The 26,919-nt window shown below is 40.6% G+C and overlaps 1 protein-coding gene across 1 annotated transcript in view; it reads right to left on the reverse strand.

Moving 5' to 3' along the window:
- scara5 (scavenger receptor class A, member 5 (putative)) overlaps nucleotides 1-26,919 on the reverse strand; it is a 57,665-nt gene that overhangs the window by 18,503 nt on the left and 12,243 nt on the right. The window contains exons 3-8 of the mRNA XM_076084623.1: nucleotides 13,017-13,216; nucleotides 10,658-10,836; nucleotides 10,392-10,518; nucleotides 10,043-10,211; nucleotides 4,295-4,375; nucleotides 954-1,061 (exon numbers count right to left, since the gene is read on the reverse strand). Coding sequence (XP_075940738.1) covers nucleotides 954-1,061; nucleotides 4,295-4,375; nucleotides 10,043-10,211; nucleotides 10,392-10,518; nucleotides 10,658-10,836; nucleotides 13,017-13,216 — 864 coding nt within the window. The remainder of the gene's footprint in view (nucleotides 1-953; nucleotides 1,062-4,294; nucleotides 4,376-10,042; nucleotides 10,212-10,391; nucleotides 10,519-10,657; nucleotides 10,837-13,016; nucleotides 13,217-26,919) is intronic.

Raw genomic sequence — 26,919 nt, forward strand, 5'->3', positions numbered from 1 at the left:
CCCTGAATACCTTTAACTATGTCAGGAAAATAAAAATGAACTTTCCATTGGACTCTTTATCTACTAACTGGTTTATAAGTCTTTGGTGTGATTTTAACAAATGTAAGGCCTGTTACTTGACACTTGTCTGTAGGGATCATATTAATTCCAATACAGCTATTTATATATGTGTTTGCATTATGTTTGATGAAGACACAGTAGTGTTGAAACATTTGTGCTGAATTAAGTCAATCAGCGTGCTAAAATCCCTTTTTTTCCCCTCGTAAGTCATTTTCAATGTTTATGATGCTCAGAAAAATATATTAACCTTTTTAAAGTTGATTTTGTAATAATTACATATGTTAAAACATTTCCTTGCATCGACTCATTTGAAACAGCTGACTTGATGCACAGACACCTGTTTCTATGGAATAAATAAAGGAAAATATGGATAGTTCAGCAATTATAACTTCCGTGGCAAAACAAAAAAAGGAACCTAGTGCCACCTGTTAGTGATGGACGATGTGTGAAAGACTTGGTTGTGCTGAAGGAATTTTCTACTCTGGCAGAAAAAAAGTCAACATCTCAAGCAGCCATCTGAAAAGTCTAAAATGATTTGAGCCGTGAACGCGTTGACAAGATGAAGCTGTTGTACAAGACTGCAGGGTGCAACAGGCTCTTCCTACTGACATGTGGATGACGAACTGTTGGGTGAGTGGGTGACTTTAATGTGACTACTACTGTTACCCCATAAAGCACACAGCGTTGTGATTGTTATATTGTATTTTGATTATAATGTTTAATCTGTGCTGTATGTTCTTGTGCTTCAATATGTTTTCTAGATGAACATTGGTGGCCTTGACTTCAATGCATCAAGACAGAAATTACCAAAAATCAACTGGTATTATATAGAGTATACGCTATAATTAAGGAGTGTAAAATGTATTGATTAATATGAGAAATACAAGACATACCTCTGGGACCAGCAGGTCCAAAGTCTCCTTTTTCTCCCTGAAAACCGCTGACCCCGACAGACCCTTTAATTCCCTGGTTGCCCTGGATCCCTTTTTCTCCTGTAAACCCTGAAACACAAACAGATGATTGATAATCATCAAATAGGAAAACGGTGTATATACATAATATACTGTAACATCCTTCATCAGAGTCAACATCAGCTATGACACCATTCAAAGTTCCTTAACTATCGTGGCCTTTACCTGCTTTAAAGTAAATCATGTAAAGAGAATTTAATACATGTTTGTTTAGTGCAGAGATGATCAGATTTTAATTTATGAAATTCAAGTTCAAAGTTAACGCAAACTCCTTCTAATTGGCATTTAAAGATGAAAGCATCCAATCAAATCTAATCCATGAATTAGAGGTGCTGCTGTGGTGCAAAATGAGAAATGACTATAGCAAGGACTTTGTCTTCATTAATAACTTATTTAAATTAAGTTTTATGTGCAAATCATTGCAAATCCCACTGTATACCATGGCAATTTGAAAAATAGTAATAACATTAGGACTTTATGATACAATTCCAATAAGCCTTACTGCTTCCTTTCCCCCCTCCCTGCCCTGCCACGCCACTTCTTCCACCATCTGCCAACGCCTCAAATCTCTGAATGCGTGCCTACGCTCTTTTGGTGCATAAAACAATTTTCTGCAGAGTCCTACCCTGTGGCTCACAATGAGAACTTCTGTTGACAGTAAGCACACTGAAATGTCTTGAGATCAATGTGCTAATGAGTTATTGATTGAACCGTTGAAGCATGAAGCTAAATCTTGTCGCTCTACCCCGATATGCTCTGATTACATTGTTGTGACTACTCAGCAATCTGAATGACATAATTACACTGAATGCATTAGAGACAGAGACACAAAATAAACTGATGATGGATGAGGTCATGTCTCCCTCCTCAAAAAGCCCACTGTGAAAATGCGATCCATCATTCTCTGGAAGGAGTGCAAAGTGTTCTGCAGAAATGTCCAACAATATCATTCAACAAGCCCAAAAGGGTTCTTAGAGCCTGATGATGAATTCTGTAAGCTTTAATAGAAATGGAGTAACAGAAGGGCATGTGCTGCAGATGCAGATTATGTACGCCTGTTAATAGTAGGCTAATCATCAACAACAACCATAAGAAGAAAAACAAATCTGAAGATTGTTCAGTGTACGTGTAACCTCCCCTGATGACATCAAACAGATATCCTAAATGAATTGAAGAAACACTAAACACACACTGCATTCTAAAACGGTCCCCTACACGTCATCACAACTTCCCTCAGCACTTTCTCTACAGCTTTTCCATACTAAGTACAAAATCAATAACAATGTGTATTTTAAATTGGTGATGTGAAATGAAAGAAAATTTGCTTAGCTCTTAATGCAATATATTTGGATAAACAATAAAACTACCACCTAAAATTTGCCTGCAACGTTGTCCAGGCTGAGAACAATATATGGAGCCTTACTGGCCTTGTGTAGTATATAATAACACTGACTAGTTAGTGTTGTTCGGTTCCAATATGATGCATCATTTGCTGTTTGATTGATAAGGTCAACAAGTAATTATATAAAAGGTCCACTCGATTGATTATACCAGAGAACCCCCTGGCAGCGTCAATGATATATGAAGTCTAATTGGGTCAGGTAGTCTATAAGACTGGAGTAGAAGTGGAGGTAGTCACCGTAACGTCATCCATTAGTTGGTGGACTTGAGTTTTGAAGCCTGGAGTTTGGAATTTTTTGACTTCGCATCTTGTTTTTTGAAACCATGGTGGTGGAGCTAAGTACAACACTGAGTAAGACATTTTTAGGCGATCAAAATGTTACAATTTACTTTCATAAACTTAAAACCTACTGTGAAAAGGATGAAAACCCAGACAACTCCAAGACCGGACAACACCATGGTAGTGGCCTGTCCATCGCAAGGTAGCCATGTCCTAAAGCATACCCTGCTTTATCATCTATTTTACTCTAAACTCAGAACCCTCAGAAGTAGGGTATTTTTCTTCTTGACCTCTATAGAATTGGACTTCTTTTTGCAACCAGAAAGAATGCAAGTTTGAGGCACCTCCGCATTGGCTTCCCTTTCAGACCCGGAGGTTGCTGCCTGGTCTAATATACCAGGAGATAGGACTCATCATCAGTTCTAATCGCATGCATCACAATTATCACAGAGACTGCTCTCGCCCATTTCCTCCTTCCCTACAGTTAACATTTATTTTTTTCACTATTTCCTGGAACTATGGCCGTGGTGGGGGGGGGGTTTTGCTTTCAGCAGGAAGATAATGCTTCTTGGAAACGTGAGAGCTGCATTTCATCGGCCAGGGAATGTGGATAAGTTGATGACAGGGGAGGAGCTGGGTTGATGATTCAAGAGGTACCAAGCTGGAAAGGGTCCCAAAACATCTGGATTCACATTGTTGTTGAATTTATCTTACAGTATCTATGAAAATAAGTCATTTCATGGGTCTGAGGTGCCAGTTCTGTCTGGATGAGGGTTCATGTTGTGGTTTTTGGTGGAATTACCTACGAGACGAAGATAGATGACCCGTCCCACAGGCCACGTCCACACCCTGTCTGAAAATAAATCCCCATCCAAAGTCTGGGGCTTTGTTTTCTTAAGGGGATTCATATGACCTGTTTTTAGTCTCTGTGCTCACTGCATTATGAAAACAACTGAATTTAATCACAAAAGCAGAGGTCATAACTCCAGCTGAATCCTTTTACGTTAAAGAAGGCTTGTAACTCAAAATTTGGTGTTTACATTGGAAATGTATAGGGCAAGTGCATTTTATGCCCTATGTTCTTGTAAAAGTCATCTAAAAACCACAACAGTCCATTATTGACACTGTGCTTGTGTCACTCTGGCTTCACACTATTCACAATTCCTGATCTTTCCTGACTTACAGGTATGACAAAGATGTGTGTAATACTTCCAAAGCCACAATTTCACAGCATTTCCCACAGGTTGAGGATATGTTTGCAGTGGTTGGCATTGAAGTTTGAAGCAATGGTATTTCAATTTAGTATTGAGGCAAGCAGGAAACGAGGGGAGAGACATGTGGGCGTAACACGTAACAAAGGTCTACGCTTTGGTTATGTATATATGTGCCTTATATGTTCGGGCCATCAGTACCTCACTCCGTCTTCATATTTAACGGACACATTTGTGAGTGGTATCGATCGTCTCATCTAACTCGGCTAGAAACAAAGTATTTCCAAAAATCTCAAACTATTCCTTGAATAGGTCTTCGGCCATTTGTATGCAATTAAAAAACTGAGGAATGGTTGTCTGGTTGTACCCACCTCGCAGACCTGTCAACCCAGGAGCCCCAGGGGGCCCCAGTGGTCCAGTATCACCCTTCTCTCCCTTTGGCCCCGGAGGTCCTGCAAAAAGTAACACAATTAAGCTCACAATTGATTACACTATGAGTTGGTAATACCACGCAAACAATGCAAATACTAACACAAATATAACACAAATATAAGAGACACTCAATAACACTTAATAACTGCATGTTGGATCGCTTATCATCAAAGGTTTTGCCAAAATCAATCAGGAATCGTGTAGATTATCACTTGAAAAGGGAAAACATGAGACCATATAATGATTTTATCAATGTCAGGAAACCTCAGTCCTATTCCTCATTCATCATAGTAGCTACACGCACGCACGTACGCACGTACGCACGTACACGCACACACACACACACACACACACAGAGCAGCCAAAATGTAGGCCAAACTGGGTCTTACAAGTAGTTTAAGGATTCAATCCAAAAATGTTGTTTTACTTGGAGAAAGTGAGTGAAAAAAAAGCCAAATAGTGATTGAAAGAGGGCAAGAGAGACACACACATACAGTGAGAGAGAGAGAGAGAGAGAGAGAGAGAGAGAGAGAGAGAGAGAGGGGCCTGGCCACAATGGGAGCCACATGTTTAACAAGGTGGACCAAAACACAGCTTGTGGGAATGCTTAGAAATTCAGGGCTTGTTATTGTCCAGGGGTTCTGATCCTTCAGAGCCTCTAATGTTCTTCATTTGCAAGTTTCTGGTGCCGATAAACTGCCGGCGTTGAGATACAGATCTGCCTGCTGCTGCCTCGAGCAGCTTCACAACTGGACACACTTAACTGGTGACCGCAGGTCAGGAGCCTGCTAAAAGGTCACATTAAGAGGTGACGCTGGGTGTGAATGTGTGTGTTCTCTCATTTCTATCCTTGCATGGATATTCTGTATCAACAGAGAAAACAATTGGCTATTTCGATTAATTGTTGATTTAAAAAGTTTTGTTTTAAAGAAAAAATGGCAAACATTCCCCTTCCATTGTTTCTGTAGAGTTTCTGTCGGGACCATCTTCCTTTTGAAATCCTTTGTGCAGATTTGACCTGAAGACCTGATCTGACCTGAGTTAACCGTCGCAGTTTCTTGTCAGTTTTGGGAAGACTTAATCTGCTACAGTTCTTGGACTTCTGCACACTTTCACAGTACCTCACGGACCCATGAACGGTCAGCAGTCCACAATATAACACGAACAACAGATGTTGCAGTTTTAGTCAGTTGCGTCAGTCAAAATGTAGCAAATGACTGGGTAGAAAAGGGCTTAATCGTCCGAGTGTTTGTACTGAGTGTTTATAATTATTTTGGCCAGGAGTCAGCCTTTCTGTCTACTGTTTTTATTTAATTATCTTTCTTGGGTTTAGCCAACACCAATGAATTTCACTATATAGGCCATTCTATACACAGATTTCATCATAGGGAAACGTGAATATTTATACAAAATTATGTTTTAGTCATCTAATAGATATTTCACTGGATAATGGAAAACCTGCTGGGGCAAGAAATTAAATTTTGTTCACAGCCCCCAGAAGATTAATCCTAGTGACTTTTGTGAACCCTTGACTCTTCATATAGCATGAAGATGCCTGGTTCCATTTTTCCACTGATAGAGATACTGAAGTTTTCCCTTTTCTCCTCTAAATTAGTTTTTATTGTGATGTTGGATATGAATAAATATATCAAATCTTAAGAGTTAAACCCCAACGTTTCTGTTCAACAGCAGTGAGATAAAGCTGGACTCACTGAGCTTTTTAAAGTTTGTGTCTGCATGCCTAAACTTTGGTACAGTTCACCCTGGTGGTCGTGTAGAAATGATGTCCTTGTTAATAGTTTGTTTTAGTAGAGCTTCACATTATTAATCTCCTGGCTCTCAGAGTGTGTTCGTTCAGATGCCAGTGTTGCTACAATAACAAGCTCAGCGGCCCCTTCAGGATCACCCTGAAAACATCTGACAGCACCGAGTCCAAGAATACAACAGGAGTTCAGGTGCCTCCATCAAACATCCAGTCTGTGCTACACATCTATTGCAGGATGGAGCAGCAGAGCAGTGAGCTTGTCTTTTTTTGGAGACAGAAGGTCTCAGCAGAGACCACAAAAAGCTGTGATGGGACAATATGTATGTTAAATGTAAGGGGAGATAAGGAGCGTGTTGCGAAATCCCTCACGGTGACGAACGACCCAAGGCATTATCGGGGATTCTGTTGAGGATACAGTCATTTTAACAAAGAACAGATGGACAAAACTGTGATCAAAATGAGGCTAAAATGTTCAATGTATATGTCCCTAATCTGAGACAACTGGGTTGTGTTTGAAAGTGATTTGTTCTGAGCGATTTAGTCCACAAAGTGCCTTGGCTTTACAGATACTGTTACTCAGAGACGATATATAAGAAGATATATATTTACCTATTTACCCTTAGAGACATTATAGTAAAATATTGTATCTTGGATTAGAACTTCTCCTGGTTGCCTTCAAATAAAACCCAAATACTAAAAACCTGTAGAAGAAGGAGCCTCTCAGCCTGTGCAATGGGTCGACATAGTAAGAGATATATATTGGTAACATACATTAAAATTGTTACAAATAAAAAGCAACAAAATAAATAAATAAGTAATGATGTGAGTTGAATGTGAGTTTGTGCAGGCCAGCCTCAACTGAGCTAAGTAACTCTTCACGAGTAAAGAAAACCACTCAAAATGTTCATTCATGGTCATCAGACGACACAGAGGGCTGTAAACGTTTCCAGGCCTCAGCTCCGCTCAAAGCGAGTCATAACATATGACTAACTCAGCATCCATCCAAATATGTACTGTACATGTCACCACTGCTGTGGGAAAACCCTGTGACATGGTAATCTGGATTTCAATAACACTTATGTATGAAGTTGTGTCATTTTATGGCAAAACTTGGAGAAACAACTGTGAATTAGCTTGAGAGAAAAGACCTATCCAGTAATTATGTAACTGAGTAGTCTCATATGATACATTTGTTTTCAAATATAGGTCACCATAAGAATAAACTTAAAGCCCCCTGGGAACTCGGCTACATAAGCAACAGCCAAAGTACAGGTTTGGAAGTTTAAAGCAGCTATAATAGATATTTTTCATTATACTAGTGTGTTGTTATAGTTTCAATGTGAAAGGGGTCGCTTATAGTAACGAACACAGAGAATCATCACCTGAATTGTAGCTCCCCTCAGTTTTACTGAGCTTCATTGCAAGTTTCATTCACATCTGTTTATCTGTCTTTTACTGTTTTGATTAACTCTAGCTAACGCACTGTAGTCCAAAAGATGGTATTTTCTTATTATTGTTGGCAATGCGAGAGTTTTATCCTCACCATTGGAGCAAAAGATCAAACAGGAACTAACAAAGGACCCATTTCTTGTTGGTGTCTTTACATAACAGCGTGTGGGCCTATTCATAAACGTCAGCAAATATCTCCAAACACAAATAGACGGAACTCAAATGCATGTGAATACACAATGTCTCCCACTCTCTGTCTAACACACACACGTGCACACACACACACACACACACACACACACACACACACACACACACACACACACACACACACACACACACACACACACACACACACACACACACACATACAGATATACTGCTGTCAAATTTAAAGATAGTTGTGAAACTGTACTGTGTGTATCCTTGAGGTCTAACACATGTGTTAAATGCATTTGCAATTTCTTTTTAAGTAGTTTGAATGCAAGTTTACAACCATGTTTATATGCCCCCGGTTGGATCCACCTGTGTCTAATTACCCACGCAGGCCTCCCCAGTGTATTTAATCCCTGTGTTCCCAGTTTCTCTGTGCCGGTCCGTCACAGTCCTCTGTGTCAAGCGTTCCAGCGATTTCCTTGTGTTCATGTTCCTGTTTTATTGTGATCTCTGCCTGTTTTTCTTAACCTCGTTTTTTGCCTCATCCTTGCCTGAATTGTTTGCCTGATATTCTGATGGATCCCCTGACTCCCGAAACCTGTTTTGAGAAGTAAAGACTATTTGACCCACAACACAAATCCCCAAAATACTGGCATTGACCTTTGAAAATCCAAATGTTAAGTCCCTGATAAAACACTAATTGAGGATAATCCCATACCCCATTTACCCCATACCCCATACCCCACGGTCACCCCATTTTGGGGTGACTGTGGCTCACTGGGTTAAGAGGGTTGTCTGGCAACGGTTCGATCCTCGACTGGGACGTGTCACGTGTCAAAGTGTACCTGAGCAATACACTGAACCCCAGGCTCCACGGGCGCCTGTCATTGGCAGCCCACTGCTCCCTATATACAGGGATGGGTCAAATGCAGAGACAAATTTCCCCCTTAATAAAGAGATCAATATAGTATAATAAATTAAAAAAAAATACAATATGATACAATACGATATTTAAGTTGTAATCAAAATCGCCTGATACATTTTCTCTTAGTGGGCGCATGTTACTGTGAAAGATACCATGTTGTACAATCATTTACCACCTGGAGAGGTAAAAGACTCCAGGCAACATTTTAAAACAGCTTCTCATGTGTCTTGATCATTAATACAACATGTGTGGCAAGAACATCCCTGCGTGAGTCACAGAGGAATTAAAGGCAGATGAACTGAACAAGAAGAAAAGGGAGAAGAGGACGGAGAAAAGGAGGCACGACAAGGGAACACAACAGAGGAGTATAAACATTGAAATGTAAAACATTTCTTGGCTAAGGTACCTGCAAGCTAACAACAAACAAATGGGCTGCGGAGCTAAAACTAATGACAGAGCTGAGTGGTTGAGTGAGTGAGTGATCTGGACGTAGTCGAGTTTAAATTTATCCCACAATTGTTTCCAGGCCCAGGAGAAACGGCATCCCACCCACATGTGACGCAGACGCGAGTTCAGGGGTCTTGTTCGGTTTGAGTTGCCATCAATCAGCTCGGGCCGCGTCCCCTGATTACGTCATAGCATACGTATTCTGATTTTAACAAACCGGGGAAGTCATTTTGTGCCCTGGCAGCTAGAGTCGTACCACGTCGGGACTAATCAGATCTGGAGAGATTTGAGGAAGAACATTCAGAGTTGCTCAATACCCCGGGGTGGTAATCCCACGGTGTAAAATCATGTTAGCATGCTACGGTCACTTGCATCCAATCACGACGCAAACATCCATTGGCTCAGACCCACTAGTGTAAACAATCTTTTTGGAGCGCAAAGGGATTCTAGAGGGATTCCTAACACTAAGAGTTTTAAATTCTCAAGTTCTCATGTATTCCTACTCGTGTAACGTTGCAAACAAAACTGTGTAGATGTCTTGTTTTGTATATTTCACTAAATTAAATGAAAGATTCTTTGTCCTTAATGTTGGTATTTTGCACACATGCATGTTATCCATGAAGTCTCATTTTTGTCATGATCAGACTTCTTTTCTCAAATCAATTTAGCCCAGTTCAAACTTGGACATTTTGACGGCTTTTGACCTGCACATCACATAATTAGAGCTTACTGGACAGGAGTACTAAAGCTAACCACAAATGCACTTAGGGGGAACATTTGGGCCAATGACAGGGGCACTTGGACTTCTCAAGTGCCTTTCTGGAGTCACTCTTGGGCCAAAATGAAGAATTGAATTGTCCCCTTTGGTCCCCTTTCTTGGTTCAACACAAGTTTTAAAAAGGGGCTCTTTTGCATTCAGGGCAGCAAAAATGTTTCTTTGCTGACCTTCAAATATGGTGAGGTTCTTCATGGTCAGGGAGTGCTCCCAGTCCTTCAGGCGGAGGTCCTCTGTGATTGTGTTGAGGATTTCCATCTCGTTCCTCAGCTGAGCCTCCGTGTGGACGTGGGTCACCCATAAACTGCTGGTGTCCTCTGTTATGTTGCTGATCTGGATCTGAGCAGCAGGAGTACAGGCAGAGGGAGTGTCAACAGCTGCAGTAGTTCCACACTTTGCTGCAGTCAGATTTCCTAGTTAGATACGTATTATGTCAGTCGTGTATCTTATAAACGTTGACTTTGAGCTTTCAAAACGTCGTTAAATTGATAGGACATTTTTGAGAATACTGTGATGAACCTGCAAGTCTTGTATCTTCAGGTGGTGAATACTGATGTCGTTGCTGAAGGTGTGATTGACAGCTCCCACCGTCCAATTGACCTCGTCCAGTTTCTCTGTCAGCCTGCTCACCTGTCCTGAGGTTTCCCTGACAGATAAAACAACAGAAACAAATAGAACTTTATTCCTCTAATTCAATTTATTATATCATACAGAGTCTCTGTTGTGATGGAATTACACTTCCACGCTTTGGAAATGAGGATTTTTACTGTAAAATAAATGTGTACCTGAACAGGAGGTCCTGGTCCTGGAGCCAGGTGGAGGCTCGGGACACCTCTGCACTCAAGCCCGTCAGGTTCCTGCCGGTGGAGCTGCTTAGGGAGGACAACCTGTCGTCCAGCTGCACCAGGTAGCCCTCTGACTGAAGGGAGTGAGCCTGGCTGCTCCTCAGCTCCACCTCCAGGCTCTGTGGGTGAAATAACTTAAAACTATTAAACTAAAGTAATTCATCAAAAGTGTCACTTATAAACATGTTGGGATCTGGCCCTAGTCTAGAAGCACCCATGCTCCTTCCTGTCATACAACGTCTGATGGAAAACTCCAAGATGAATGACTACACCTCCCAGCACAGCAGAAACCTGATGCTGGTCCCTCATTGGCCAAGAAAGGGCCCCCCACTGGTTGTGCCACCTGGTTTATAAGCCTGAGCACAGCTAGAATTCTTTCTCTTCCGTCCAGACACCGCTGGTGTAAGGAGATCCACAAGGCTCTCTTCACCCCGGACTCGTCCAGGGGACAAGAAGATCCACGAGGAACCGCGGCCTCATCAAATCCTATCAGGTCACATGTAACATTCGCTGGTCGAACAGACTGTGTTTTATTTTGAGTTTTGGATCCTGTAGTGCGAGAACGGATAACTCCTATGCCCCGTTCTCCCACCCTTTTTGTGTACACACCGCCGGCAGAAGGTAACAATCTTTCCTCGCCGAAGATTTCCGGGAAGGACGACCCAAACCTCGTCCCTCAGCCGAAGTTAAAAAGCCCCTCTCTGCAGCGAGGAGGCCGAGTCTGCGCCAGCCAGCCCCGAGGCCGCGCCACCGAGAGCCAGCGGCTACTCGAGGACTGAGTGATCCCCACCACGGGAAACGTACCCTACCGAACGAAGCGTCTACAAGTAAGAGTTACTGGTATCTGGGCCTAGCTTAGCTTAGCATAGCATTAGCTTAATTTAGCCTATTCGTTATGTCGTTGTTATTCCTGTGTCTTGTTACGTTAAGTTACTGTCGTGTTATAACGTGTTATTGCGCAAGCATCGCGGACCACGGAGTCCCGTTATATTGTGTATTTCCTTCCGTAACTGTTTGCATTAGATCCGTCGCTGCTAGTGGATGTGGAGGTTGTGATTTTATCACTTCAAAGACCAAAACCACGGTGGCGAAGCCTCGTCTCGCCGACCGAGTTTCGGGGTGATAAGAGAGCAATACTCGCATCTCACCGCAGTGATAAAGATGTGTTTTGTTTTGGGGATTATTTTGTTTTGTTTGGTTTTATTCTCTCTTCTTTAAATCGGCTCTGTGAGTGAGATCTAGAACCGCAACTATCACCGTACAAGCGTGACCGGTCGGTTCAGAATCCGACCGCAGAGTTTACGAGTGATCAGCTGTTCCTCACATTCTCACTGCAGCGCTGAGCACCGCGCTCAGAGCTCTCTCTCCCTCTCTCTCTCTCGTCCCACTAACCCGCACACACATAGTTAGATTCACTGATTTTGGGTGAACCTCTCAGACACGTGGTCGCGTAATCTATTGTCCCAACCCACATTGTGCGCCGTCCCACGTGGTTACACGTAGCCACCTCTCAGCTATCTTGTCGCGGGTCAATAGACTCCGCCATCTTTGCTTGTAGGCTCACACGCCCCTTTTTAGGTTACGTACCATCACTGTTTGAGTAGGCCCCCCCCCCTTTGTTTCCACACACACACACTCACACCTGTACATATATCTATATACATATCCTTACCCCACTTTATTCATTTGACTTTAGGTATTAGATACATAATTGTGATGATAGTGTTTGTTGATTTTGATAGTACTTGATTTGATCATTTATTATTTTGATTTAATAAACTCTGTTATATTTTAAAGAGCAGTCGTCTGTGATTACTTGTGCATATGTGTGTAATAATAACTGGATGTAGTGGCCTGTGCTCGAACTTAAACCTTCACTTTCACTCTGAATGTGTAATAGTACTCAGACTATTGACATTATGAGTGAACGCTAATTATGAGACTTAGTTTTATTGTTTGGTTATTGGTCCCTGTTCGCAGGGTGGTGCCCCGTTATTATTAATAATCATTAATAATTGTTACTGACATTAATAATTCTATTGATGTCAAGAATTTAGTTTCTTAGATGCTGATAACCCAAACACGCTCCTCTAGGTTCCCAACAAACATAAGCACTTGAAAATCCCAGTGAAAAACACTGATTGTTGAGTATTAATCTAAAACTCTATACGTATCTCCTTTACTGTCACTGAATACTCCGTCATCATCAAACTATATTCATGTCCTGGAACACTTCCCAGGTCTAAAACCCTGCTTTGTAGAAGCTCTTGTTTTGCTTTTTGACAGTCTTCTGTCGTACCTTGATGAGGATCTCCAGCCTCTGCAGCCAGTCGCTGTGGTTCTGGAAGAGATTCTCCATTTTCCAGATGTTCTCCAGCAGGTCGGCCTGAGTGGACGCCTCGCCCAGGGTCGGCTGGAGGAGCCGAGAGCGCTCAGACATCCGGGTCACGTTCTCCATAAGCACCTCCTGCCGCTTAGAAGACACCTGGGAATGAGAGACTGGGGAGAGAAAGAGAAAGAAAAGAGAGTGAGAGATTTGTTTTTGGTGTTGATTCAATGATCCCTCAGTCCCGAAAACGACTATCATTTACTATCAATCACTACTGTCAGCTTAGACCCAGCCAGCACTTAAATGCAGAGCAGATGTTGACTAAGTCGCTTGCTCTAATTTTGATTATCTATTCTTGCTAAATGTATTGTTTTGTTAAATTAGACCTCAATATTTTGATGACTTCAAAAGTAGTTTCTAGAGTTGGCTCACTGTGAGGTTCTCTGTGTCTACTGACGGCATATTGTTGAAATTCTGTCTTCATTTTGACCGATGTTTAAGTTGGCCTCTTCATGTTGATGTCCGTCCAATACTTGCAGGAGGGAGAGCATTAGCCCAGAGTGTTTTTTAAAGATATGACGTATAGATTCCTAATGATGGAAAGTAACTACGATAAGCGCATTTTACTCGAGAACTACTTAAGTACAATTTTTAGGTACTTTTACACCAGTTTAAACTCCATAGGGAAATATTGTACATTTTACTCTACTAAATTTGTCTGACAACTATACTTCCTAGTTACTTTAGACAAGATATGATGAGCTTGTTAAATACAACACATTGTTGAAGATTAAATATTGTTTATTATTTAAAAAAGAGTGAGGATTAAAGCATAAAAAATGTATCTTTTGAACCCTTTGGAGGAGGCCCAACCAGAACAAACCTTTACTTGTACTGGAGTATTTTTACATTGTAGTACTGCTACTTTTACTTAAGTAAAGGGTCTGAGTACTAATTTATTTGTTGACCTTGCCTATCCATTAAAATGACAAGAAAGTGCATTTTGTTTTTTGTCTCATCATCTATTTGTTATAACGTGTAATAACATAACTTAACCTTAAATATACATTCAATTAGAGCAGTGGTTCCCAAACTTTTTCTGTCAAGACCCCCTTTGATGATATAGGAACATTGGACGACCCCCCCCCCCCCCGCAACCCGACCCCAAATTTGTCTTGGTTTTTAATGAATTGCATTATAATGCATGAACTGTATAAAATATTTTTGCGCTTTAGACCAGTCACAAATCTGTCCATCTTTGTACATACTTCCTTCTCTTATCTTTATCTTTCTCTGTCGCTCCGTATCTTTCTCGCTCTGTGTCGCTGTGTGTCTCTCTCTCGTTCGCGCTCCCTCACTCTCTCTCTCCCTCGCTCGTTCGCGCTCTCTCGCTCGGGCTCGCTCTCGCTCTCGCTGGTTTTGCCACAGTCGGTCTGTGACATGAGCCGCTCTGGTGGCGTGGTTGGAACACAGTGCATGTCACGTCGGTTATTTTATATTGTTTTACCGGTGTATGTGTGCGTCTGTGTGTGTGGGTTGGTGATGAAGCCGCGACCCCCCTGTAGTACCACCGCGCCCCCCCTAGGGGTCGCGACCCCCACTTTGGGAACCACTGAATTAGAGGAACTTTTTGATGACAAATTGTAAACACACAAATCTGAAAGAAACAGAATTATGAAGGAAGAGGGACAACATAAGAGTTTGTGGAGAGTTTGAGGACAACATCATCTGAATTACACACGAGTGTATTTAGCTGTTACTTCACATTTGCCAACAGTCAACATATAACTGATGAAGCTTTCTTGTCTTGTTTTTGGCTGTTGCATAAAGGCCACTTCTTCTTTTTCTTTTCCTCTGTTCTCCACCGTGCCTAATAAGAATAAGCTCCTCGGTTTCATGTTATGTTGAGAGCAAGTTGCATGGTAACGGCTCGATAGCCTGGGAGATATTTTGAAACCAGATCCTTAGTGTTACGCCATGACGACATTCTCTCTGCGGGATAGCGGGGACCGATGTGTGCAAAATTCCTCCAATGGAGAAAAAAGGGAATAACTTTGGAAATGAGGGGAAGCAGAGAATTCCCGTCCCACATGCTACATGCTCGTGGACACGGTTATGCCCCTAACAGTCCCATATCACATACCATATCAAAGTTTGTGTGTGGCTTTATGCGCTAGTATCAAGACCAAGAAACGTGTGCATAACCTCAGAGCGAAGAAAACTGCTGCAAAGCCACAGTGCTGCAAACAAACCATCTCAATTCCCCGCTCATTACGTGTGTTAGGTTTATTCCTAATGACCTGAAAAACTAAATAAGCCCAAATCTCTCCACTACACAGAGCGCTTAATTGCTAAATGATGGTCTGTCAGCATTGGTGAACACACAAATTATAGATCAACCAGAACCTGGTATGGAGTTTCTCAGCAGTACTGGTGCTTCAGAATGAAGAAAAGAAGAATATATAGTCGACCAATCTTAGTCGAAATAACTTTTTCGATGCTTATTTTATTGTTTCACTCCTCTCAGCTACTGAATACATTTCTCACAGTCACTTGATTGAGACCGTAGTGCCGTATGGTTGATCCTACCTTTTCGATCCTTTTGTGGAAATTGAGTAAAACTGTCAAACCATCTGAGCTTCATTACGTTATATATTTGCAGGGCCTCGTTAATAACCAAGCACAATGAACCTCCTCATGCTTGCAGTCCTAAAGGCACTTGGGCACTGCGGCAGTTACCTGAAATACATCGTACAAGCAGACACTTGACTACTCACAATTACTGCAAGTGTGTGTAATAAGGCAAACCCTTATGCCCAGTTCAGACTTTATCAGCCCAATTTTATAGCTCAACCTGCAGACATAGGGTGTCTCGACCGGATCAGGTACAATAATGGGCGTCATTATGACATTCGATTGTGTGTGTCCCGTGTAGTACATTGTACACCTGGGACACCACAAAATGTCCCGACAGAAAGACTAGCATGTTTGTTTTTTTGCGAAGTGTTCCCTCATGTCCACGACTTTGACCAATAGGAGCACAGAGCGCTCTTCCTGGTACAATCGCAAACATGGCGGAGCAAAGAGGGAATTATGTTGTTGATGCTGTGAGGAGGAATTTGCAACAGAGGAAATATCTCAGTTTTTATTTCATTTTTTATTTTTTATTTTTCTGAACACTAGACAGCCAGCATCATACACACTGCAATTGAAGTTTAATTCTTGTTCCTTGAACTCAGTTTCTAGCACTTCCTTCCCGATGGTAAACTTTGTCATGTCTTTCCGAGTCACACCAAGAATTCATGACTCTACAATCGTCTAATCTGACACAGTGACCGAATATTGTGTTGTTTGAGCCCGGCATGAGAAGGTCAGAAAGAAGAAGAAGAAGGATGAAAACGAGAAGGACGAGGATGAGGAGAAGATGAGGGCGACAGCATCACTTTGGGTTTCTGAAACTCTTTCTTAATTTACAAAACATCTACCGTGGTCAGCATAAAATCTGTTTTTCTTAATTTAGTTTATGAAATGTTGACACTTTGGAAAACAATTTTCTCGAAAAGCGACAAAACATACGTGGATAAATTTCTGTTTGATATCTTGTTAGGATACTTTGAAAGTTACAGGTGGAGCAGCGGCACAGAGCTCAGTGTTAACGTAATCCAAGAATGGTTTCCAAATTTTCTGAAATTTGTCAGGGGAACTGAACAATGTGGTTTTTCTAATTGAAGGTGCAGAATTACATTTCTTAACCACAGGCTGCTTGGGGGTTGGGGGTTCTCACAGTTCAGGACAACTGTGGGGTATTAGAGTGAAGACATGTAAACTTATTATCATACTTGGTTGCCAGAACGCATTTTAACAGATTTTCCTCCGCATGTCTCACTTTGTTTCCTCTGGTTACACCGCCCAAAGGAATTATCAATCAGCATTAGAAATCACTCTCCACTAGTTGATGTCTGTTGAACTGCAGCTTTGTTAACATGGAGAGCTCTGCATATACAATCAACCAGACCACAGAGGTCACTGTCAGGGAACAGAATGGAGATTTAAGGCTTTTCTATTCACACTATTATTCCTAAAGCAGTAATAATGATACGGAGCAATTGTCATTTTTTCGGACAAGTGTAAGGATATTTTTACCCATTTAACAAAGTGGACATTTATTAAATATAAATGTTTAAAGAAGCAGGTAACTGTCTTGAACTGTAAATCAAACTGCAGTGGGTTAAAATGTATAGTTTTATCCAGAATACCTCTTGAAATCACTAGTAAAAACAAACATACATGAATTTATATATAAAAAGACAGTAGGGAAAAGACATTTAACCCAAATAGCTGTCATTGTACTTCTCTTTCAGTCATCGACCCTCATAATGTCAGACTGCTATTGAGTTACAACAGGAGAGATGAGCGGGTGTTATACGACTTCAGGCGAAGATGGTGAGAAATTAACTGAAAGAAGATACACATGTCTGACAAATCCATTTCAAACCTCTCAGCTCAGCTCTGTAGGATGGGAAAGTAATCTCAAGTCATTGTTTTTTCCATTGACCTCCTATTCTTTCCTCTTTATTTCACACACATGGATGGCAGCAATACTCAAAACAGATTAGTCCCAAATTCACAGCTTCATGGTCTTTGGATTCTTCTGTGGAGTAGAGGACATTCATGAACCAAATGTTCGGAGAGCGGTCCAGCACGACAGCTGGACTTCAGTGTGTGTTGAAATGAGAACTGTTTGTTCAGTCCTCACATGGTCTTCTATGCTAGCAGTGGATTCATATTACTTGCAGTGTTTTATCTGCATTCAACATGATTAGCACTTTCAGTAAACAATCAAAACATTACCTAAAGAGCAAAAGCTGGCCAAAAGGGTAATCACTTACTTGAGAGATATGAATCATTTCAAATGACCAATATACTACAGTGAACTCATACTGAAGTACGTAAATGCGTATACCAAACTGTGAAAATAAATGTTGGCATTGAACGTTTCTGCAAACCACGAGGTATGTTGAGCGCTGCGGATTCTGAACCGAAAATACGTTTCATAAATATGTTTCATCAGCATCATATCACACTTCCAGACACGCACAATGTCCCATTGTGAAACAATAAGTTATGTTTTGGCAAAAAAATGACTTGGTTAAAGTTAGACAAAAGATCATGATGTAAATGTTCTGTTTCTTGTTTATATTTTCATGTGCAGTTCATGCAAGCTTAGAAAGATGGGATCTGGATGGCTGTCTATTTATTGCACAAAGGCTCTTTCTGTTGGATGTTCTCTCTGTAGCTCTTTCTTTCACACGTACACAAACCTTATCTTGCTATACTTGTGAGGACTTTCCCTAGACTTAGTCTTAATTTGTTAGCTTCTTTACAGTGCATTCAACACGAACCTCAACCCAAATCTAATCTAAAGCCAAGAGTAACCCCCAAACAAATAACTAAGATCCTGGCACATTTTGGTCACCACAATGCAGGTGAGTCCTCATAACATAATTCCGAGTCATGGTCCCTGCAAAGTCACACACACACAATCATGTTTTTGATGACTTTTCGGGACATTACATTGACATACATTCATTTCCTGGAGACTCACTCTAACCTGAACCGCTACCAGCCTAATCTTAACCCGTACTCCAACCTTAACCTGAAGCTAATCTTGCCCTCACCTTAAACCAAGTCTTCATCCTGAAATGTAATACTTGTAATTCTATGGGGATGTGCGTTTTGTCCCCGTAAGGAAGGCAAGCCCGCGCAATGTGACTGTGTGAACAGATTAATGTCCCCACAACACGTGTAAAACACACACACACACACACACACACACACAAACACACACACACACACACACACACACACACACACACACACACACACTCAAACAGAAAAGGCTGGACAGTGTCATGGTAAGGGCAGACAGAGTAGACAGAGGGAAGTCTATCAGAGCTGCATTCCTCTGTGGGCATAGCCAAAGACAACATGGTGCCTTCATTTATCAGGCAGCAGATAAAAGAGTATCCATGAAATATTTCCTCTCCCCGGAATCCACATTTCTTTGATGTCAAACACAATACACACACGCATCATACAATACATCTATGTTCACTTTAAAGTTCTCTAAAAGAAAAGCCAACAGATACAAAAATGTATTTGTTCTTCGCAATATATTTCTAGAAGTTGTTAATTGAACAATTTTGTTTTCTGTTTCTAGGTCTTTGGTTTTCTGATTGGAGGGTTTTGGTTCAATGTTTTTGGTTTCTTCATAATTGTTACAGATTCATGTATACTGTCTTAACAATTTTCCTGCAAGTCTGGTGCCCTAACATTACAATGCCTTTGTTACTTACTTTACAAGCTTATATTTCTGAGTTGACGGTATGTCTTTAAGTTGACATTCTCTTGTGTTCATTTCCTATTGTTTTATGCCTCATAAACGCCATATGCTTAATATTCATCCTGTGTTTCTTTGATAGGATCATCAAGGTTTCTTTTAATCTAGTATGATTACTAGGTCATTCATCATCGGTATGAATGTTGTTGGGATCTGTACATGTTCTCACTGGTTCCTTATTAGTTTCAGAAAGGACAGGAGATGTGTGAGGATTGTTTGTGTGTGTGTGTAAATAACTACACTCTTAACCCGGTCTGTCCCTTTCAATTACAAGTCTTTTGTGATCCCTGTGTCGCTTAAAAAATGTTGTACAAGTCAAACGTCCTGCAGTTCTCTGCCGCCAGGCCCTGCACCCATGGTTACTAATCTCCCTTTTCAGCTCTCACAGGCTTTTTAAAGCTACCTAATAGAAGCACGTGTTTACCTGCGTGTGTGTTGCCAAGTACAGAAAGCAGCATCATTTGGCTTTAAAGGGAGCTGGCCATTACGAACAGAAGTGTCAAGTCAGGGTTTTTTGTGTAGACTGATATCATAGACTGTAATATGACAGTTGGCTAGAGACGCCTACATCAGCAATGATTGCAAATATATCCCAAACTACAAGAAGAATCCCTCCACAGAAAACTGGAGGGGTACAGTTCAAATAGCTGCAAGGGCTGGGTTTGGATGACTTAAATTGAAGCATCTATTCATGTCTGTGAGGGTCCAGGACTGCACATGTGTGGAACATGTCCATGGAATATTATGACTGTAAAAACATTTTTTTTGAACAGAACAAAAAAAACTAGCTTTGTAAATTGAACGATTACTTTTATTTGCATAACTTTGTTTTATTAAGTTTCAGTATACAGAGCCCATTTTCTTTCTGGCTGAAAACAGCTAAAAACGACCATTAAAAACAGACAGAATTGTCTCTACTCATGTTTGCACCCTCCTCAAACAGACTGTCAATGCATACTCTGCACGAGCAGCATGGCCAAGTATGCAAATGTAAATGTTGTTTCTTTGTTTCAGAGTTCATTGTACCGTTAGCAAAGAAGAAATCTCTTGAATGACAAAACACGTCGGGCTTGATTGTTGCATTGTAGAATCGGACACAAATCAGACTTTTCGAGGACCTCCTGAAAAACGTCAGTGCTTTTTAGAGACCACCCTTTGACTGTTCAGTTAGATCTTCTTGTAGTGTTTGACAACATAGAAGAGAAGATGAAATGTTTGAAAGATTGCTATTCTTCTTCTTTTGTATTTTGTGATCTAGAAATGTTTTCAGTACAAACCTTGACCTCACCACAACTGTGGCTCACAAAATGAATGAAAGAACGTACACACGATTACTTTGATTATATGTGTCCTTTTATCTATCATCTAGAATGCTCAACTATAAATTAACCCCTACGCTGTACAATTTGTGGTTAAACCCCTGAAAACACCACAATGGAGAAGCATAAATGAGCAAAACCCATTACTTGCACACAGGTCTTTCATCACTGGACCTCCATGAAAGAGCCAGACTTGGCTAATAGATTTGTGAGACACCTTCAGAGCCTCTACCGGCCTCCTCTTCCTTTGATATTGACCTCCAGACAGACATTTATCTCAAAGGATAAGCAAGTTAAATAGAGTTTTTGACTCGACTTTAACCAGAACATCTTGTTGGAATAAAGCTTCTACAAACATGCCGTGATCTTCCAGTTATCCAATCCAAACACAGAAACATTCAAAAAGCCAGAGCAAACATTCTTGTGAGTTGGGTCTGGTTTGTGGAGTACCTGGAATGACCCTTCTGAACAAAGCAGGAAGTTAGGGGCTTAGGGGCTGGGAACTTGTGCTTGGTTGTATCTGAAATGCAATTTAGACATGTCACATGTTATTGCGTGGACATGAGTTGGGCGCAGCAAGGCTACACCCCCACTTTTAGCTTTGCTACATAAACGACTTCCTGTATTGGCACTGATCGTTGGCACAGAACAGGTATCGTGGATTGCATATTCGTCCATGGATGTTATACCTGGGCTTGAACAACTTTACTTGTCGCTGTAAAATAAAACATTCGCAGACTATGTAATGTAACTCTAAAACACAAATCCAGTTTAGTGCAGGTTTCATAACTAATCCGCCAGAGCTGAATGTGATCTGACCTGGAAGGAGGATGAGAAAAAATAGCAACCTGGAGAAATATTAAAACAGCTGGTACTCAGTTAAAAATAGCCAATTTACCATATGTGTCTGCTACCAATGCTCTATCTACGCAAGTTCTATTTGTAATGGACGTACAACATCTCTTTTTTTTGGCAACCATTTTTAATATCCCTCTAATAATGATAATAAATAAGAAAGTCAGACATGGACACCACATCTGTCAGTGTTTTCACGTGTTTGCGTGTAAGTGTGTGTGACACACAGCGATACCAGTCACCTTCAACCAGACAGAATCCGACCAACATCCCACTTCACTTTGAGGGGATGCCAGCGGCAAGGAGGGAAGGAAATAAAGAAGAAAGAGTCTTTTTGTGAACTGCAGACCTGAAAGTCCTCCAGCAGTGAATGAGAATGAAATTACAGGATCTTTGAAATCCGACAGGCAACAACCTGCTTTCCTTGAGATCACATCAAAAGGCATGCAGCTATTATGTCGTTTTAAATGGATGGCTGCAAAAGGCTAGATTCATATCCGGAGTTCAGCTCAATTACCATCAACTGGTCTAAAGAACAAATGTGTGTGAGATGAGGAATAAATTGGATTAACGCTGCAGTAAATAAGACTGTGATACAGCAAAGGAAGAACAGAAAAATAAAGAATGGGGTCTATGGCTCAAATCGATCACAAAAACCTAAATGACTAATTTAGTTAGTTTTTAATTACATTTTGCTAGCAATCATTAATTATCATGATTCCACTAAAAGTCAATATTAATATATGTATTATCTTCAATGAAATTTAAGTCTGCTGGAATAGTCGTTATCAAATGGATAGTTAACGTCATTGGCTGATTTGCATGCGTGACGTTATTGCACAATACTTTTTCATACAAAACATTGTAAGTGATTCAAACTTTTTTTGGCCACTTAGGGGTTGTAAAGTCAACACTGACATATTTAAGTTGATACGGTGATCATGTTATAAAACAGATTCCAATTTTTACATCCGGCAGACATGGAGCAATAGTATCATTCATTTGGAGTTGTGTTTCTTTTCTGATGAATGAAAATCTAATGTTCTCCCTCTTTTAGCTCTGTTTGCTCTGGTACCCACCAACTTCTAAAGAAAAACATCTCGCTCATTGGCTGATAAAAGCTCCACTATATGCACCAGATATTTGCTGCTATTTTACATTTATTAAGAAGGGAAAAGCAAAATATTTTGTCTAACCCACTCTCCTGAACTTTTGAATTTGAGCTGTTGGTTCTGTAGATGGTGGAATGAGAAGAAGGCTAATGAAAAAGTAACTTGCCAACCTCTTCAGTCAAGAAAAAGGCACCGAAGGGGAGGAGGGCGAAGACAGGTTTTATGGGAAATATGGCCATGGTAAACCACTGGTGTCGCAGACAATCTGTCATTGCAAATATGATCTCTTTGGTTTTCAGCTAATATAAACACGTATTACAGTTCATTCGACAGTGATGCATTAATGTTTGAAGCTATTCTCTGCAATATGGCTCCAGCTGAAGAAAACTGATTAAAGCTATTCTGTTGTGATTCTCTGGGACTGGTGCCATTACCACATGTAGACCACATGTTTGGCACGGGTTCATGTAGAGAGGCTCATACACTCATACATAACTGCTGTCATGGGTTAATGCTCTGTCATCGCCCGGTTCTGCAGCCGTGGCTACATACAGTAAATATCACCGTTGAACCACAGAAATACAATAGATGTAATATAAATATAATTTCCAAACAGAGCTGTTGAATTTTAGTTTGTAAAAACTGGCTGAAATGTTTAAACTGCAAATTCAACGAGGCAGATGTTGTGGAGGAAGAAGAGTAATCTTTTTGTTTATTTTGTCATTTTATGGAGGGTTAAACAATAATGTCGCTACACTACTGCAGTCATGTTGAAGTGTATCTCTGGGAGAGGTTGTGTGTGTAACTCAGCTGCAGGAATGTCCAAATGAAGTGGCAGCGGTGGCGGCGGTGGGGCTTTTGTTTGATTTCTAAGCATGGACCCTGTCTGATGTGGCAGACATCAAAGTGAGGCTCTTGCTGTGAGAGGCTGAATGAAGTGTGTGTGTGTGTGTGTATATACAATATAACCTGTTTTCTTGGTGGGGTGTCTGTGTTTCCTGGAGTGACGTTGCAGGGATTTAAATGAATGGGTCAACTGACTTTCATCTTTCAAACCAAAGTTCTAAGTCCCTCTTACCTGCATTTAGATTAATAAATGCTATAAACGCATACTATCTACTGCATATTATCAAGATCATTTCTTAATTTAATTTTTTTATACCGATTGATTTCAAAGTACAATTTACTATTAATAAAACAAAGATCTGACACCAAAAATGAAAACACAGGATTTGAACCAGCATTCTTAATTGATTGACTCAATGGTCTTTTAAAACCTGTACAGACACTGCAAATCATAAATAGTAAGTTATTAAGGTTATCTATGCTGTGAGAGATTTGTTTACATCAGTAATCTTAGTAAACACAAAATGCTTACCTATCAGTAAATATCCCCAAATGATAAACTGTATGAGAAAATATCTGCAATTAAAGTTTAGGTCTTCTGACTTACAGAATACTTTGAACATATTGTCTCCCTCCCTGACTTGTTTACTTTCCTACTCGGAGCAGCACTAGATCTTCTGCTGCAGAGTCTTATCACCTAACTAAACTGCTTTACAGCCACCACAAAGTACATATAACTGTAACAAGTATAAAAAGAAAGCAGTTGAGGGTTTATTTGACACGGTGACACAAGAAACAAACATAGCGGTTAAAATACTCTCGTCTTAACATGCAAAATACAAATATATAGGTAATTAAAAATCAACAGTAACTAAAAACAAGATTTTTTATTTTACATTTCAAGGTACCGTGATCACTATTTTGTCTTACTGTGTCATGCGGCTACACTGAACAGCATGAAACGTAGCAGGTTATGACTTTACAAACATTGATTCTTCATTGTTTTCCTCACATTTCTATCAACTGTTCAATTCCTCTGTTTCAAGTTGTCGCCCCACCCAACACAGTTGGACAGCACTAGACGTGTGTGTTTAACAGACTTGAGCTCAGTCTTTGGAATCTGTTGTTACTTAATAAGTCTGCTAATAAAACAAAAAAACACTAATTTCGGCGCCTGCTATCATGCTCTTGAAATCCCTGAAGCTTAAAACCCCCCCTCTCCACCAGATAAAAATAAATAAATCACTGTATAGCTTTTAATGGAGAGCTGCATCACTGAGGCTTGCTGATTTTATTTGAGTTATTTACACAGTGTTCCACTTAATTGCACCTCATGAAGTTATTTGGCTTGAAGCTGAGCTGAATGTGTGTAGCTCTGCATGTTTACAACTTTTCAAAGCAAGGGTGCCAGCTGGGTATGATAAGGTGTTGCATTAGAATAGATCTTTATTACAAAGTGCAAACTGCAAGAAATCAAGCTACGGGGATACATATGAAAATCAAGTAGAACTAAGTACCAACATTACCTGTGACCCATATCAGCATATGTCAGTTAAACAACTCTTTGTTCCTTTTTATTTTTAGAAATTCAGTTTACATAAGCAGGACTGGAGCTTCTTATAGTAAATGAGGCTGGATGCCAAATCTCAGGGTTTACAATAACAACCTCTTTAAGATGTTGCGTACCCAAGGAATGACTAAAGCACCCAAACATACAGGCAATCAAACAAAACGTATATTTAAGCAAAAAGGCATAGACTTAAACATCGTACACATTTATATTATATAGTATTATATCTACAGTGTATAACACGAGTGTAGGAGTCTAATGCCATGCTAGCACTTCCCTGCACTGAGAAGACACAGAGACAGGCACCAGAAAAAGAGAGAGAGAGAGAGAGAGAGAGAAAGAGAAAGAGAAAGAGAGAGAGAGAGAAAGAGAGAGAGAGAGAGGTCCAATTAGTCTTGACATGTTAATGGCTTGCGCTTGACTTTGACTGCTTCAATGAGGCTGTCCCCTGACTTTTTAGGAACCCTCTTGTTGAAGAATGAAGGACTGACTTTTCTCTGTATGTTTCTGTGTGCATGTGTGTGTGTGTTCCTCTTATGATGGCACACCTACTGGGAACGCTGGATCCTCTCCAGACTCTTTTCTACAGAAAGGATGAGGACCACAGTACAGAAACTCATTAGAAAAGGCTTCATGTTCTTAGAGTCAATTTAGGGACCCTGGGACGGTACAGTACATATGTGTGTGTGTGTGTGTGTGTGTGTGTGTGTGTGTGTGTGTGTGTGTGCGTGCGTGCGTGCGTGCGTGTGTGTGTGTGCTGCACCACTGATGAATGTGGTTTGTGGTTGTGCACATCTCTGAGTATTTGTGCGTCTGTGTGCATATAAAAAAGTGCATGTGCTCTTGTGTCGGCAAGAATTTGTGTCTTTTTATGCTTTTTGTGTTGTGATCATGTCAGTATGCTGATAGGCTGTTTGTGTCCAGGTTTTCGACGATTGTGTGTATAATCAAATGTTTTGTGTTTTATGCACAAATCATTGTGTGTTTGTGTTTTTATGCTCGTGTGTCTCAGAATTATACTTTTTGTGTGCATGTGTGTTTTTATTTGCGTTCATGCTTGCACTTCTCAACACATGTATGAGGGTTCATGTGTCTCTGCGTGTATATAGACATGAAAAAGTAAGTGTCTCTTCTGGCGCATGCTCTTGGTCTGTGATGGAGGATTTACTCTCCTGTCTGAGGAAGGAATTTCTCACCCGTGACGAACACAAACAGACCGAGATCAGAAACGCCTCGTCTTCAGCGGCAAAAATGTTCATTTTCACAGAGGTGTGGTTTAAGACCTTTAAAGTTCCCCTTTAAAGCCGATAGGAGTGGCACTTCGTGGTGTCAGATTTACTCTCAGAACGTTCTTCTAAGGACAAACTTAGCCAAAGACATCTGGTCTACATTAAAGACGTGTTGTGAAAGAGTGTGTGCGCTTTCTTGAGTAACCTCAAAGTAATCTAAAGGTTGTGGTTTTGTCGATGTCCTCTGCCCCGCCAGTGTCCCACAGATCTCAATAGGTGGACGTTTTTATTGGCAGAGTATGTATCCCCTTCAGCAAGATAAGATATGTAGTATCATAAACAGCTATTTGCAATAATCCAAAATCCAATGGAAAAATCCCATTGGATTTTTGTTGAGGGAACCAGTGCAATGCTAACTTCCTGGGTTAACATCCCTGCACCACTCTATTGTGATCCCGCAAGGAAGGTACTGAAGTAATCATCCAAATTTTAACTCCTAAATGTGGACAATTTTAAATGAATCAGAGCGGCCCCAATGAGTC

The sequence above is a fragment of the Anarhichas minor genome, unplaced genomic scaffold (assembly GCF_050575085.1).
Source record: "Anarhichas minor isolate MPS153535 unplaced genomic scaffold, ASM5057508v1 ptg000136l, whole genome shotgun sequence".
NCBI lineage: Eukaryota > Metazoa > Chordata > Actinopteri > Perciformes > Anarhichadidae > Anarhichas > Anarhichas minor.